At 33.2% G+C, this 16443-nt stretch overlaps 1 protein-coding gene across 6 annotated transcripts in view; it reads left to right on the forward strand.

The window, feature by feature from the left end:
* LOC105475960 (CUB and Sushi multiple domains 3) overlaps positions 1 to 16443 on the forward strand; it is a 1218758-nt gene that overhangs the window by 1162780 nt on the left and 39535 nt on the right. For all 6 annotated transcript variants that reach the window (XM_011731490.2, XM_071067898.1, XM_071067897.1 and 3 more), the window contains 3 exons: positions 3893 to 4069; positions 14151 to 14330; positions 15918 to 16091. In XM_011731490.2, coding sequence (XP_011729792.2) covers positions 3893 to 4069; positions 14151 to 14330; positions 15918 to 16091 — 531 coding nt within the window. The remainder of the gene's footprint in view (positions 1 to 3892; positions 4070 to 14150; positions 14331 to 15917; positions 16092 to 16443) is intronic.

Raw genomic sequence — 16443 nt, forward strand, 5'->3', positions numbered from 1 at the left:
CAGCAAAACTAGAACTTTAAAAAATTTCAAAATGATTTATATTGTTGTATTTGGAGAGCAATTTGACAAAAATTGCTCTCAAAATGATAATGAATAGAATGATAAATATTCATGGGATGTATCTGTAGCTTCAGTTTATTACTTGACTTTTGTGGAATGTTTTCTAACAAAAATAGAAATATTAAAGAGAACACAAAATTATGAAAATGTATTTTTTATTTCTATTTATGAGTAGCAATAATTTGGAACAAAACACAAAATTATGAAAATGTAATTTTTATTTCTATTTATGAGTAGCAATAATTTGGAACAATCTTACACTAGGAAAAGTGTTGCTTAAGCAATTTTAGGTTTACATAATCTAATAGTGCATAGTCAATAATATATTACAATATAGGCCATGAAGCAATATGAGAAAATGTACATTATATAAAACTTAGAAATAAGATTTAAAATTATGTACTCTATTAGAACCATGAGAAATGATGATGAGGAGAAAGTATGAAAGGAAATACACAAAAATAATACTAGGACACATTTGTGAAATTATTGGTATTTTTACTTTTTATTCCAAATGTTTTCTACTGTTGTTATATTACTTTAATACTTTATAATAAAACTTGAAAGTTTTTCAGAATGTGAAGGATAAACCACATGTAAAAATAAAAATATTAAATGATGTGTTTAAGTGACTTAATTTAATTAATAGAGAAATGCAAATTTGAAGTAAGTAACATTTTTGACAGATTCTTTTAAATGATGGCAAATGATGTTACAGAGAAGGTGTGAACACAAGCAAAGTCTTACGCTATCAATGCAAGTGTGTATTGTGATAATATCTTGAGTGATTCTATGGCAATATATTTCAAACAATTTAAATTTTTAATGTTTTAGGGTTTTTTATTGATTCATATTTTTACATATTGATGGGGCATGTGTGATATTTTGTTACATGCATAAATGTGTAGTGATCAAATCAGAATATTTATGATATCCATCACCACAAGCATTTATTATTTCTATGTGTTGATAATATTTCAGGTCCTCACTTCTAGCTATTTTGAAATGTACAATACACTGTTGTTAATGACAGTTACGCTACTCAAAAATGATCCAGAAATTATTGTAGATATTTATCTTAAAAATAGAACTAATATACAGAGATATATATATGTTCAAGTATATTATATCCAAAAATCATAGAAAAATAAAACCAAGCCAAACTAAATGTTTTTCAACAGGGAATTGGTTAGATAAATTATGAACTGTATGGAAAATCATACAGTTACTAAACTTTATGATAGAAAGATACCTTAATTGTAATTTTAAGTAAGAAAAATAGAATTTAAAAAGGGTAGTGAAATTAATATTTCACTGTTGTATATTCTATACCTAACACAAAGCCTAGAATATTGAAATAATTATATTCATATTAAAACATAATCATATATACATATATGCATATATAGATATCAGTTTCTATTTTTTGGTGGTGGACTTTTAAGCAATCTTTACTTTCTTCCTTATACTTTTTGTTTTATCATTTTAGAAATGACTACTTATTACTTTGATACAAGAAAACAAATGGTACCATGATTTTTAAAATAAGAGTTCTCTCTAGCAACAAAAGAAAAGCAAACATATATACTTCCTATAAAGATGCATCACAAAAAATATTCAATTAACAAACATGTGTTATGTTTCAGCTTATTTCCTAGCCTGAATATGATTCAATGCTTTTATTATATGATATCAGCATAATTCCTAGGAACTTGTACTAGATGAACAATCTGCTATTAACTAACTTTGTGAGATTGGGCAAGTTACTTAATCTTTCTGTGCCTCAGTTTACTATTAAGAAATGGTGGTGATGTTAACACTAACTCAGAGCATTTTTGTGACAAGTACATAATTTTGGAAAAGTTGTGGCTGTGACATATTAAGTGCTTAATGAATCTAAAAAAAACAATGGTAACTCTCTTTTGTATTAGTTTATGTCTGTTGACTGCTGAAAAATGACTCTTGTGAGAAGAGATGGTTTGGTTGACTAGTACTAAATGTAAATGCAGGTTTATTCACAGGCAACAATAAATCCTTTTTCTCCTAAATGTCAATATTGCAGAGGCAAGGTAGTTGTTGTTTCTTTTCATTGTATCCACTGGGCTTTAAGCATTCACTCATCATAGATGACACGCTTACCTTGTTTCATTTTAAGTTAATTTTACTTGTGCTTAGTTCAAATAAAATGTCTGGCCTGGGGCGGTGGCTCACGCCTGTAATCCCAGCACTTTGGGAGTCTGAGGCGGGCGGATCACGAGGTCAGGAGATCGAGATCATCCTGGCTAACACGGTGAAAACCCGTCTCTACTAAAAATACAAAAAATTAGTCGGGCGAGGTGGCGGGCGCCTGTAGTCCCAGCTACTCGGGAGGCTGAGGCAGGAGAATGGCGTGAACCCCGGAGGCGGAGGTTGCAGTGAGCCAAGATCGCACCACTGCACTCCAGCCTGGGCCACAGAGCGAGACTCTGTGTCAAAAAAAAAAAAAAAAAAAAAAAATCTGGATAGATGAAATTTATGTATTAGGTGTGGAGGAATTAAAGTCAAGAGAACAGAAACAACAGTATGATTTGGCCATATCTTGAAACCACCCTGATTAAAGAAATTCTTGATTTTTATTGTGTGGAAATTTGACCCTGCCTAGGTCTCTATTTCAAAATAAAAATTACATGACATTTTAAAACAAAGATGATATTATCTCAAATCCTTCTTGTATTGTGTCAAGCTGCATATGGATCATGATATATAACAAGTAAATATGACCAAAATTTTATTTTAGGCAGGCACTAATGCATTTAGAAGAAAGTAATTATGCTTAACAACGAAGTAAAAATGTCTGCTATTATCATAGGTTCTGCTTAAAATATTATCTAGAGTTTGATTTTTATGTATATATGTAAAATGAGTAAGATTCTTGCCTACACATGCATACACACACACACACGTGTGCACACACACACATAGCAGTTATACAAATGATAGGCAAATAGAAATATTTAAGATGCAGCAAGGAATGTAGATGGCATTTTCTGAAATTATAATCGTATTTCATATTGATAAAAGCCTTCACTTCTGTAAGGTACTAAAATGCCTTCTGATATTACAATAAAATTAAGCATTACATTTATATATTGTTGCTTTTAAGATAGTTTAAAATTAACATATTGTTGACAAATAGGTAAACATATATATAAAAAGTTAATCATAAAAAGACATTTGTGTTTGTACCTTTTATTTATAATATATTGAAACAATGAAAACGATTACTAAAATTTCATTACTTTGTTTTTACTCAGTTTGGTTTTGGTACTCTGGTCTAGAAATAAAATGTATACGTTTTAATTCAAAACAGTTATGTACTTATATAAACAAAAATATACATGGATGCTTATAATATTAAAATTGTGTATCTGTCTTTTCTGAAATATCAATGTAATAAATCTCTGTTGCATCTCATCACTCATTGTTACATGTCTTCCAGTTTTACATGAGTTGCTCCTTAGGCAGAGATTCTTATAATCCTTCTCTAAAAGATTTTGTGATACCTGAAGTCAATACAGTACTCCTTGAATAATTATTTTACTCCGTAGAGTTTTTACTGAAGCTGCTAAAAAAATCTTAAGAAAATGTTATAATTTGCATCCCAGTAATTAAGCTAATAAAATTAACACACATTCATCTTGAATTTCAACTACCTAGATACTTTACTGCTTATTTTAGAGGTTTTTATTGTTTCTTTGAATAATTTGAGATAATAGTTTAGTCATTAACTTTTTTGGGAAGAATTTCTAATTGCATTATTTTTATATATACTCTTAAACACTTTGTTTTATAGCTGTGCAGTGTGGTAACCCAGGAACCACAGCCAATGGGAAAGTCTTCCGAATTGATGGCACAGCATTTCCCAGTTCAGTCATTTATTCCTGCATGGAGGGATACATCCTTTCTGGACCTTCAGTTAGACAGTGCACAGCCAATGGAACATGGTCTGGAACTTTGCCTAACTGTACAAGTAAGTATATTCTCAATATTTAAAAATCATTAGTTATCTGAAAGTATTTATGAGTACATAAGTATTTTTGTATGTTTTGTAATTAATAAAACCATGTAAGGTTTTAAACATTTGGACTGCCTTTCAGATTAAAGGATTATAGTAGTTATTGTGACTAGAGTGTACACTAATGACTTTAGGATAAGTTGGCTTATCAAGGTACTACATTAACTGGCAGTGGAAAGAGAGGTCAGAGGAAGTCAGCACTAATAAATGTAATTTAACAGAATTTTGAGAACAATGATGATTTACAGCTGTAATTAAAATTAAAAATAGAATGGATGCAATTTTATTTTGTCAATATAACACATATTAATAGCAAAATTGGTTTTCAAAAGGCATACTGATTCTTTATGGGTTCTTGCACTGATTTGTTCAATAGCTGATTTGTTCTCTTGATATGTTAAAAATAGATGGCACTTTGGCCGGGCGCGGTGGCTAACGCCTGTAATCCCAGCACTTTGGGAGGCCGAGGCGGGCGGATCACAAGGTCAGGAGATCGAGACCACGGTGAAACCCCGTCGCTACTAAAAATACAAAAAATTAGCCGGGCGCGGTGGCGGGCGCCTGTAGTCCCAGCTACTCGGGAGGCTGAGGCAGGAGAATGGGATGAACCCGGGAGGCGGAGCTTGCAGTGAGCTGAGATCGCGCCACTGCACTCCAGCCTGGGCGACAGAGCGAGACTCTGTCTCAAAAAAAAAAAAAAAAAATATATATATATATATATATGGCACTTTGGAGATTATCCATTATAATAAAATTATTCACTTGAAGAAATTTTTGAAAAATGTGTTTAAAAGTCTTAAAATTATACACATTAATGCTTATTTGTAGAATAAGTAGTATTTAACCAACAATAATACACAACCATTGGAAATTATGGTTGTTTATTTTTATTAAGAAGAACTAGCACTTTTGGAGGCTGAGACGAGTGGATCGCTTGAGCCCAGGAGTTTGAGATCAGCCTGGGAAATATGGCAAAAACCCTGTCTCTACAAAAAAATACAAAAATTAGTCAGGTGTGGTGGTGCATGCCTGGAGTCCCTGATACTCAGGAGGCTGAGATGAGAGGATCACCTGAGCCCAGAAAGTCAAGGATGCAGTGAACTCTGAAAGTGCCACTGCACTCCAGCCTGGGTGACAGAGTGAGATCCTGTCTCAAAAGAAAAATTGTTTAGACTGTGTGTTCACAGATTCTAAGTATCATGAGAGGAGGTTACTGAAGCTTCTGCAGCAAAGGAAACTTGGGGATACTAGTGGGAGGGCCTTTTGTATTGCAATTTGGACAGAGTATATATGCTTTTGCTGACCAAATAATTACCAGAAAATTAACTGAGAAGGCAGGGCCTTGTATGGTGTGTGGTGAGATGATCTTCCTTTTTTTCTGGGCTCCTTTTGGTTTGCATTTTCTGGATGAAGGGGTCAAATGAATCTGTTGCCCTCAAAGTAATGGCATATATGCATTCCTGGAGAAAATCAGGTGTAGTTAATATCTTGCATGCAAAGTTTGTGTGCAATGTCACACAAGGGCTGTTGAGATACCCATGTATATTGTATCTCTTCAAAAGTGAAAACAAACTATGCTTGGGAAGCTGTTGAAATAAGCACTGAATAGAACGTATTCACTAAACCTATAATAGCAAAATATTTTCCAGTTATTGATAGGAACCAGCAACTTCAGTAATATTGATATGCAAGTCTTAATCAGGGGCATCAGGGTATTTAGGCTGTGGTAATCCACTTTCCCATGCCATTTATTTTTATCAGATTTAAACAGTGAACAAATTGGACTATTTAAAGTGATGGCAGTAGGAACAATAGTTGTTTCCTTCAGTAGGTGTTATTTGATGGTTCTTAATTACTGTAGACCTTGTTTTAATCTAAGTTGGGCTGTATTAACTATTATAATCAGAAGGACAGGTCTAAGCGGCTCCATTTTGCCAAGCTAATTGTAAATGCCAGATAATTAATATTAATTTATTACTAATTGGTTCAAAATGTCCATATCAGATGCTTTAGGCCAATGGGCACTCTGACCATGAGGAATTTAAGCAAAGCAATAGTTTCAATGTTTAAGGTGAGACGTACATGTTTGCCTTCTGTTTTATGTTTGGTAACTCCTCTAAAGTACAGAAGACACGTTGTACATTCAGTGTTTTCCCCTCATATAGCTGTAATTTGAGGCCTGGTATCTATTAAGGCCACAAAGATTTTTTAAGTACTACATATCAGACAGAATATGTTAATTTAAAACCCATATTGTAGAGATGTGAAATCCAATTCATGTTCTTTTATCTTTCTGTTGAATAACTATTTTAGAAAATTTTGTATTTTCAATGAGTCCAGTTGTGGATCTTTATGTCAATTTTTGTTTCTTCTCCCTGTATCCTCGTGTTTATTGTTGTTGTTGTTGTTGGGGGGGTGGAGTTATAAGATACACTTCAGGAAGAAGGACCATCTTCTCTACTCTGTCCATATTTACAAGTATCTTCCTCCAGAGAGTTCCAAATCACTATTTTAAATGTTGGGGGTCTCCCACAGGGCAGTTGTTACTTTATTGGGTGTAGGGACTCCAGGCTTAAGTCAGGTTTGAATTAAGCCCACAGCTGTGCTATGGGATGACATGGGTGTTCTTCATCTATAACTCTGAGAACCAGAATCTTTTTGATGACAGACACATAGACAGTAGCAACAACAACAAAGGTATTACAAGGTTCCTACTGAGCCATCTGTCTTTAGATGTGAAGCAAAGAGAGAGGTTTCAGTAGAAATTAAAACAGCCTAAACTTCTATAATTAAAGAATCTAGCATAGTGATAGTGTTTATATGTGGTGATCAAATTAAATTAGAACCAGTGCCTCAGATTCCTTCTCATTAATTTGCAATGAAAGTAAATTTAAATATATGATTGGTAGAATAATATTATTTTGGGGATTGTCCTAGACTCACATTGCCTAGATCAAGAAACTCAGGCATTAAAGCATTTAAAGCATTTTGTAACTACTGGCAGAGCTCAACACTAAACAATAATTTCATCCATATTTCACATATATAGATGAAATTTTCCATTCATGTTAATTATTCTCTATACCCACTAGAAGGCTAATTTCAAGTGTAAATATGTTTTTAATAAATTTTGATTTGTTATAATTGCCTTTGTAGACACAATTTTTATGGTTGCTATATGCCAGGACTTTATAAATTTTATGGTTACTATATGCCAGTTACTATATGAATTTGAAATAAATTATATGAGGTATCCCAGTTACTATATGAATTTGAATTAAATTAATGAGGTATGCAAAAACTTTAAAGTAGCTGAACTTTTCAAACCAACATCTTAATAGCAATTTTTAGAAAACCTGAATGTCTTAGTCTATTTGTGCTGCTATAATTAAATTCCTGAGAGGGGTTAAATATTAAAGAACAAACATTTATTTCTTAAAATTCTGGAGGCTGAGAAGTCCAAGATCAAGGTGCCAGCAGATCCTGTGTCTGGTGAGGGCTACTTGTTGCTTCTAAGATGGCACCTTGTTGCCATGTCCTCACATGATAAAAGGGGTGCATGTTATGCCCTGACTGGCAGAAGGTAAAAGAGCACAAAGGGGCCTAGCTATTAATAACGCCCTCCCACACTTTCAGAAGGCACTAACCTTATTCGTGAGGAGAGGGCCCTCATGACTTAATAACTTCCTAAAGTCCCTACCTTTTAATACTATTGAATTGGGGGTTAAATTAGCACATGAATTTTGAGGACACATTAAAACCATAGCACTAAAGAAGCAAAGCCTTTATTCCTTTTATGCTAATTGTTTTATTTCTTCTCATAAATAATATCTGTTATTGAGTGCTTACCATTTGTTCATATTTGTGCTGATTTACATAATTATCTGCATTATTACAACAAATCTATGAGATATATACTATTACCTTTTTATTTCACATTCAAATAAATGGTTCCTTAGAGAGGAAACAACTTTCTTTTCCATGGGAACACAGCTAGTAACTGTAGAATCTAAGATTTAAACCCAAGTCTGTTTCACTCAAGAATCCATGTTCTTGAGTATACTTTTATCTCTTCTTCTGTATTTTTCTCCATTTAGTTTTCTTACTTTATTCTCTGTCTTTACTACAATGGTCAAATGTATATGACATACTGTAATAAATAGAACATTGGTAATAAGGCATATGAAAATGTCTCATTAATTTATGACCAATTTCTCTAAAAAATTTCTAATTTCTGTTTTCTCTGCATTTACCAATTTGGATTTTGCAAAATTACATCATTTCTTAATGAAACGATCATTTATAAAATTTGTTTTTGTTAAACAATACTTCCAGTTTAACATTACAGTTTCTTTTTTATTATCAATGATATTTTTGTCAGATATACAAAGCAAATGTAATGTAAGTCAATAAACAAGTCTGCAGATCTCACAAGAGATGAGATATTTTAATGTGATGAGTCAAAGCAAGTGAGCAAGAGTGCTCGTTGAATCTCATACATAATCACTGACAAAGAGGATCTACTAGCTTTATGACAATATCGGTTCAAAGAGAGAAAATCAGCAAGACTGATTATATGATAAATGTTTCAATGTAGGGTGATTTGAGCATGAAAGAATAAATAGAGGCCCTTGAGAAAATTAATAATGCCTTTAAAATATAGTTAAACTATGTGGTGAAAACAAAATATAAAGACTTCAATTTTATTTGGATTTCTTTTTACTTTTTGATCATAAGATTTTGGTCACTTTAAGAGGTTTTTGATTGTTTTTACCTTGGCTAGTTATCCTTGGGCAATTAGTTCCTCCTGAGTAATGAAAAATCAGAGGAATAATCCAATTTTTAGCTTTTCAAAAATCTTTAACTTATATTAGAGCAATTGCTTTTCTAAAATACCTTTAAAAATAAAGTAGAAAGATAATTGTTAGTATATAATGGAATTGGATTTTTTATAGATTCAGTTAATAAAAAATAATTTAAACAAAACTTACTATCATTGGTCACTTTGCCAGGAACTGAGAAGACAGAGTTCAGTCGGTAAGGTATCTGTTCCGTAAATATTTCACAGACCAGTGAGGTAACGTTGGCATTCCAAGCATTTTTGACCTTTGAGAATTTCCCACTGGAGTTATTTGCAACTGTACCTTTTCATTTGCTTGACTGTCCAGCAGTAACACACACACACACACACACACACACACACACACACACACACACATACACACACACCCCTCTGTTTTTTAGAAATTCGAGTTCACTTAAATGTGGTAATGTGTCAGCTGTGATTTTCCTTGTTCATTTCAATGATTTTATAAACATTTTTGGAATATATATGATTTAATAATAATGATAAAGTCTCCAATCCCCTATGCTTGGCCATAGTAGAGATGTTGTTGTTAAAAGCATAAACTTTTACTCATCTAAATTCTACCTGCTGTTATTCAACTGGCTTCAGACTATACGTGAGTTGGGAAATTGCAAGTCTAATTAATCTATCTCTAAAAGTATGCCTCACAAGCAAAATCTTTTCCCTTTTCTCAACACTCGTTGTTTGTAATTCCAGACATGCCCTCATTAAGCCCACTACCAGTGGTGGAAGGAGAAGTTTCCTCAGAATAACTAGTTGCCTCCTGGGTGGGTAAAATATTGTATCTTGAAATCAAGATCATGCATTCAAATGTTATGCACACTTTGACAGAGGAATTATAAATGTGAAGAAACATGCACAGAACTAAACCAAACTAGAAGGAAAACATATATGCCATAATACCAGATAGCTCAAATCAATACCTTAATTAAAAATGTAGTGAAGTTATTTTCTATGATGTTCAGACACAGAAGATATAGTAAGTACATGTAATTACTCTTTCAAAAATACATTTTTTTTTTGTCAGTACAAAATGCTTTGGGATATTAATTATAAGAGGATCCTTAACTTTCAATGTCTAACAGGCAGTACCACCTCTGTTACCTAAAGCCCATCATATACAGAGTGCATATGGTGTTTTGGGAAAGAGACACAAACAGTGCTGGGGCAGGGCTTGCCAAGTAGAGTAAGAATTAGCTTTCTGGTCTAAAAGGACATGCTCTTATTCATTTTCTTGGATGATATTTTTAGAAACTGACTGGACTTCTGCTTCCAAAATTACCGATGCCCAGCACCCTGCATCTGGGAAGTCTTGTTCCTTTGGGCTAAAGACACCATATTTAATCAGGTCCAGGTGATAAATGAATCTAAGTCTTCTTTTTCCAAATAACCACTATAGAAATGCCCCTGAGTGAATTTTTGTCACAAATCTGAAAATTCTCAAAGATGTTTTTCCAATAGAGGACAGGTCAGGAAGATGGGTTTAGTCTTACACAAGAGAGGGCTGGGGATATTCCAGCATAAAACTGAGTGAAGTGAAGATAAAAAATAATCCAAATCTCTTCAAGGAGTGTGAGCTATTCCTCAGTGCAGCGGTTCTCAACTGGAGAGGATTTTGCTTCCCAGGGAACATTCGGAAATGTTTGAAGATACTTTTTGATGGTCACAGTGCAGGGGGAGGGGGTGCTTTTGTATCTAGCAGGTAGATGCCAGAGATATATCGCAGAACATTCTACAATGCACAGAGCAGCCCCTCACAACCAAGAATTATTTGACTGAAATTGTCAATAGGTTCAAGCTTAAGGTAGAGAAACCCCACCTTTTGAGATCCAAAGAAGAAACCAACTTTTGAATATGGAGATTATGTAAAATCAAAAGCATTATGAGAGGAACGGTTTAGCCATCTTTCTGGAACTTCATTTTGCTACAGTAGAACACTGTTCTGGTCTTGAAGCTAGAAATCTGGCAGAGCACATACATGTGTAATGATGCTCAAGCAAGCATGTTCATTGCTCCATTGTCTGTAATAGAAAAACAATGGAATAACTCAAACTCCAGTCCATAGGGATTTGGTTGCATAAATTATATTGCATGGGATTAATATGCCATTAAAACAGTATGCTTGTCTATGTATATTAATAGTTACATGCAAAAGTATCCATTAGATATTGAATGAAAAACTGAATTCTGTGAAAAAAGTAATGTGATTTCATTTGATTTTAAAATGCACATTTATAATGCTTGTATAGGAAGTTAAAAGAGAAAGTACTTTTAAAGCGGCATAGATTAACTAGAATTACCACAATTATGTTTTATTTGTAGCATAGAGGTTATTTACTTGGATTTATCATAAATGATGCCAGATGGGCATCAATTACATATAGGCCAAAGAGAAACCTCCCACAAAACAAATTCAGACCTTTCAAATAATTTATGTGTTTTTGAGAATTTGAGCTGACAACTTAACGATTCCTTTACATACTCATTCATTTATTTATCCTTCAAACAGATATTTAATCTCTTATGATGAATCACACACTAGATGAGACTCTTAAGAAAACAGCATACAAGAGTCAAAATATCTGCCTTTATGGAGTTTATTGGCATGTTTGTGTGAGAGAGATGTGTGTTTAGGAAGGTCGATGATCTTCTTATCATGCAATGGTATCTCTGAATTTGTTGTCATGCGACGATATCTCTGAATTTTAGGGTGAAGGCCTAAAGAGTTACTATTCTAAGGTTTTTTCCTGAAAAAACCAAAAGCCTTTTTTTGGTTGTTGCTGAAAACAAGCTGGTAGTGAATGAATTGACTTGCAGAGCAGGTGCTGTTTACAAAGACTGTTGCTCTTGGAAACTGCCCCTTTGACTAGCCTTTGCTTCAATAGAAAGTCACCAAACAAACCCTTCTAAAGCTTTTGTTGTCAGGCATTTCATTCATGGTGCTGCCATGATGTGCAGAACTCTTTCTTCGTGCATCTGTAAAATAAACGGTCTGTCCTCTCTTTTGGTGGCTGCATCTCAGCTCATGCGCCCTATGACCAGGCTGGCTGTTTCTCCTTGCCAAAATTCTAATGCAATCTGGAAAGCACTGCCCAGAAAACAACAACACTTTATAGGTGCTCTCTTTAATTTCCTCTTCCTAATTAAAAATCTTGGTTATAAATATAAAATAATATAATATATTGAAGGCTTATACTTATTTTTACATTGTTGTAAATTTTTAAACTGTAAAAAGAGATAATATATTGTTAGTAAATGAGTAGGATTATTTGATTTTCTGTCCAACTCAGTTGTATCATTAAAAATAAAATCTTTTTACTCCCCAATAATCATAGCAAAGAAAGCAGTCCTGAATATAAACCTCTATTATGATTGAGTTTGATTATATTGTTTCTCTATTTGATGAAAGAAACACTCAAAGAGTTTAATTTCATCAGACTATCTTAAGGGCTCCAAAAGTTATGAAGTTGAATGCTCTGAATGATGTTCTTTAATTTAAATGCCATTTTCATAATCTTAAAACTTCTCAGAATCAACAGAATAGAATATAAAAGGAATCTTGACATTAATAACTCTTAATGGTAACATAATAAATACTATGTAACTAAGGCGTTATTAAGGTTTTCCATGCCTTAATTCATTCTTAGTCTTTAATCCTGGATCTCCAAAATATTGGGAAAAGTGAATTTTAAAAAGAGAGAAAAAGGAGTAGACAGAGAGAGAGCGAGAGTGAGAGAGAGAGAGAGAGAGAGAGAGAGAGAGAGAGAGAGAGAGAGAAATAACCCAGATTTACCTGGAGAAATTACCCTTTTATGAACCAAAAGATTTAGCAGACTAAAAGGCATGTAAGTATACTACAGTTTTTTATCTCCAGAAAATAAAGTGTAACTTGTACTTCGTGTTTTCTTAGCTGCCAGAAAGTTTTTAGCCAATTTGCTGCCCAAATTATGCTTAAATCCTGTGCCTCAAAACAGTTAGCACTGTGTGACATATATAATCTTTGTTATGTTTGAATCTTATGTTTGTATTTAAACAAAACACATTTTTAATAAAATGGTTATTTGTGTTTCTAAACTGTCTCAAGTCTTTCTGAAACATTTTGGGTGGCATTATAAAGAAATGATAATATTATATATGTACTCACACTCACGGGCATGAGACCAGCGCGATTCATAGAACCTCATGCTCAGAAGAGTCTTCTGCTTATAGTTTAATGCTCTGTGATAACCATCTCAAAATTCTTAATAATTTTATCTTCAAATCAACGTTTTGTAATTGAAGTCCACTGGAACAGTGGACTGAGGGCTTGGAGCTTCTGTTCATGTGCAGTCTGTCTTGTTGCCTTCTTTCTTGTGTCCTTGGGATGGGTCTAGACCTTTTACTTCCAACAACCTGGTGCCCCTGGCTCTGCATGGCCTCCCCATTTCCATCCCTGATCTGGAAAATGTGACACCCCCACCCAGCTCATCCATTGTATCACCAGTAAAGAGAAGTTCACATTGCACTGTTGTCCTACCTCCTTTTAGGGATTGAATGCAAACGTGGGATGGTCAGAGTTGGATATATTAATGGAGTCTTGGGGCAGAACAGAGCAGTGGCAGTCCCTATTTGGGCCTGGAAGCACCATCACGTATTGGTCAAGGACTTGGATGGCATGGTCCCTCATACATCTGCATTTCTTATAACAAGCACATTCCAGAGTGAAGGTTGCAATTTCCTGGGGGTTGTCTTTCTGAGTGACACTGCAGAAAATATGCTCTCCATCCAGCATGCCTGATAAATTAGATATTTCAGTAGCCATATATAGGAATATGGATTTCATGTATTATGTTAGAAATCTGATTCTGCAGATTTTCTGTGTGGTCTTATAGTGAAGGTTAGAAGAGGTTACTGCATCAAATTCACTACAACATAATGACATATTAACCTAACCTTTTCAGGGGCTAAATGACAGTTTCTGAACCATATGTGTAGAATCTGTAATAAGCATACCTGATCATAATCAGGAGTTGCCAGTATGTGGTTTAAATATGCTGATGTTTTACGATTTAAAATGAGCATAATAACTAATTTTCCTGCTTATATATTAAGTATGCCATATGTTTACTACTCCTTTCCATTAAATACATGACACATTAACCATCTGCTCTTCTAATCCAATACTGACAGTAATCAGTTGTGGAGACCCAGGTATACCAGCCAATGGACTGAGATATGGAGATGATTATGTGGTTGGACAAAATGTTTCTTACATGTGCCAGCCAGGCTACACGATGGAATTGAATGGCTCCAGAATCAGGACTTGTACAATTAATGGCACATGGAGTGGCGTAATGCCAACTTGCAGAGGTATGATAATGATTTCTTCAACATTTAAAAATGGTAACCAGTACATATTTTCCTATTTTTATATACAAATTTAAAGTATACTTAATTTTTTTTAGTTCAAGGTTGCGTTTATTTTTCTAGTACTAAAAATGACTGTTTTTTAAAAACGTTATTTTAATATATAGAATTTAAAATATTTTGACTAAAACATTATATCTTATTGTGAGTAATGACAATAAGCTTTAATGACCAAAAGAAGTAAAATATTATGTCCATATTCACCACTGTTATTTATATTAATTGATGAATATTTTCAAAAGAATATAACCTTGATGAATTGTAACTGTAATTTGCTGATCCACTTGGGTCAAGTTATTCAAGGATGGGGAAAAATACTTTACATAATTCGAGAACAGCCAGCCTGAATTATAGAACTGTACTTTTTCTTAAATAATGGGAAAACTTATTTTTTCATATAATACAATCTAGAATTAATCTGTTAGTCAATACAAGCATAAATTTGCTACGTTATGCTGCTTGTTTTTCCACTGGAAATATTTTTATAAATATTTTGGCCAATTTTTATGATTACTTATAGAATACTGTACATGCAATGTCAGACAACTTATTGTTTTATGATAATTAGATTTTTAATAATTAAGATTTTTCATTTAGATTTCTATTTAAATGTTTGTGAATTAATAGTTTAATATCTTACTGACCTATAATCTAACAAAATTAATAATTTCAATGTGTTTGTCTTTCCTCATTGATTATTAAGTTTCTGTATCAGATTACCATAAATACACAGTATATGAAAATATATGAAGACATTTTATATTTTAGATGTTATTCTATACACTTATTAATTCATACTGATATGAATTAGATATTACTCAACTGTAAAAAGTTATTCATATATGTTTTTAGTCCTCATAATACAGTCATTCCTAATATTTAGATTTTGAAGTTGATACCCTTCCTTATCCTTGCATCTCTATCTTATCCAACCTGTCTTTGCTTAAAGATAACTTAAAACGATTTAAACAAAATACATTTTAAAAAAAATTAAAAATGCGTTTATAATCCCTATAATAATAAGTTGTAACATATGAATCTAAGTGATTAAGGGAAGTAACTTGGAATATTATAATAAGATATACGACCTGCATTTTCAAAAATGTCACAGAACTACTTCAAATTCCATGGTTAAGATGCTGATACTATATATAGCCAAATAACCCAAGTCTTGTCTGTCTAAAGGTCATTGGAAAATAATTTTATATAAAACCAATAATTTATCACTTACAGTATACTAGATTGAAGGTCAGTCTCTGTTTGCCTTCTCTGAGATGTCAAACAGCTTGCTATTTTGTAAGAATCTCTGACAACCGATAGCCATTATGTTGCCCAGAAAAAGTTACATCCTACAGGGATTAATTCCAGGGATGTCTCAGGAATACTACTGGGAGAATAAAACATGTCACAACGTATTGTCCTCACAAAGGTTAAATTAGCACATATGCTTCTTCTAATGATATTTATTTATATCTTTAACACTCAGGATATTTCAACAGCTGTGTCTAATTACTTTTAATGTAATTGCAGCTGTTACGTGCCCAACTCCTCCCCAGATCTCTAATGGAAGGCTGGAAGGAACAAATTTCGACTGGGGCTTTAGTATTAGCTACATCTGTTCTCCAGGCTATGAGCTCTCCTTCCCTGCTGTTTTGACCTGTGTAGGGAACGGTACCTGGAGTGGTGAAGTACCGCAGTGCTTACGTAAGTACGATTTCAAGTGACAACTGTTACTTAAATTTTTCAAATTTTTCTAGCGCAAATATGAGATTGTTAAGCTTCCTTCAATGCCTAATCAGGGTTCAAAGAAAAATCACTATTTACTACCAATGTAGCTACTTTTCATGTAATTAAACCATTGTTTCTCCTTCTCTGATTCAAAATTTTACACTAAAAGGTTTTGTTTATAGACTTCTCTTATTTTTCAAAATTATTTCTCAAATTAGAGACAGCCTAAAATTTATTCTACTGCTTGAAAATTATTTTTATTTACGTCCTTTTTGTCTTAGCCGAATACCCTGAAATTTGTTCCCAAATCTTTTTTGGCAATAAATCC

This window comes from Macaca nemestrina, chromosome 8, assembly GCF_043159975.1.
Source record: "Macaca nemestrina isolate mMacNem1 chromosome 8, mMacNem.hap1, whole genome shotgun sequence".
NCBI classification, from domain to species: domain Eukaryota; kingdom Metazoa; phylum Chordata; class Mammalia; order Primates; family Cercopithecidae; genus Macaca; species Macaca nemestrina.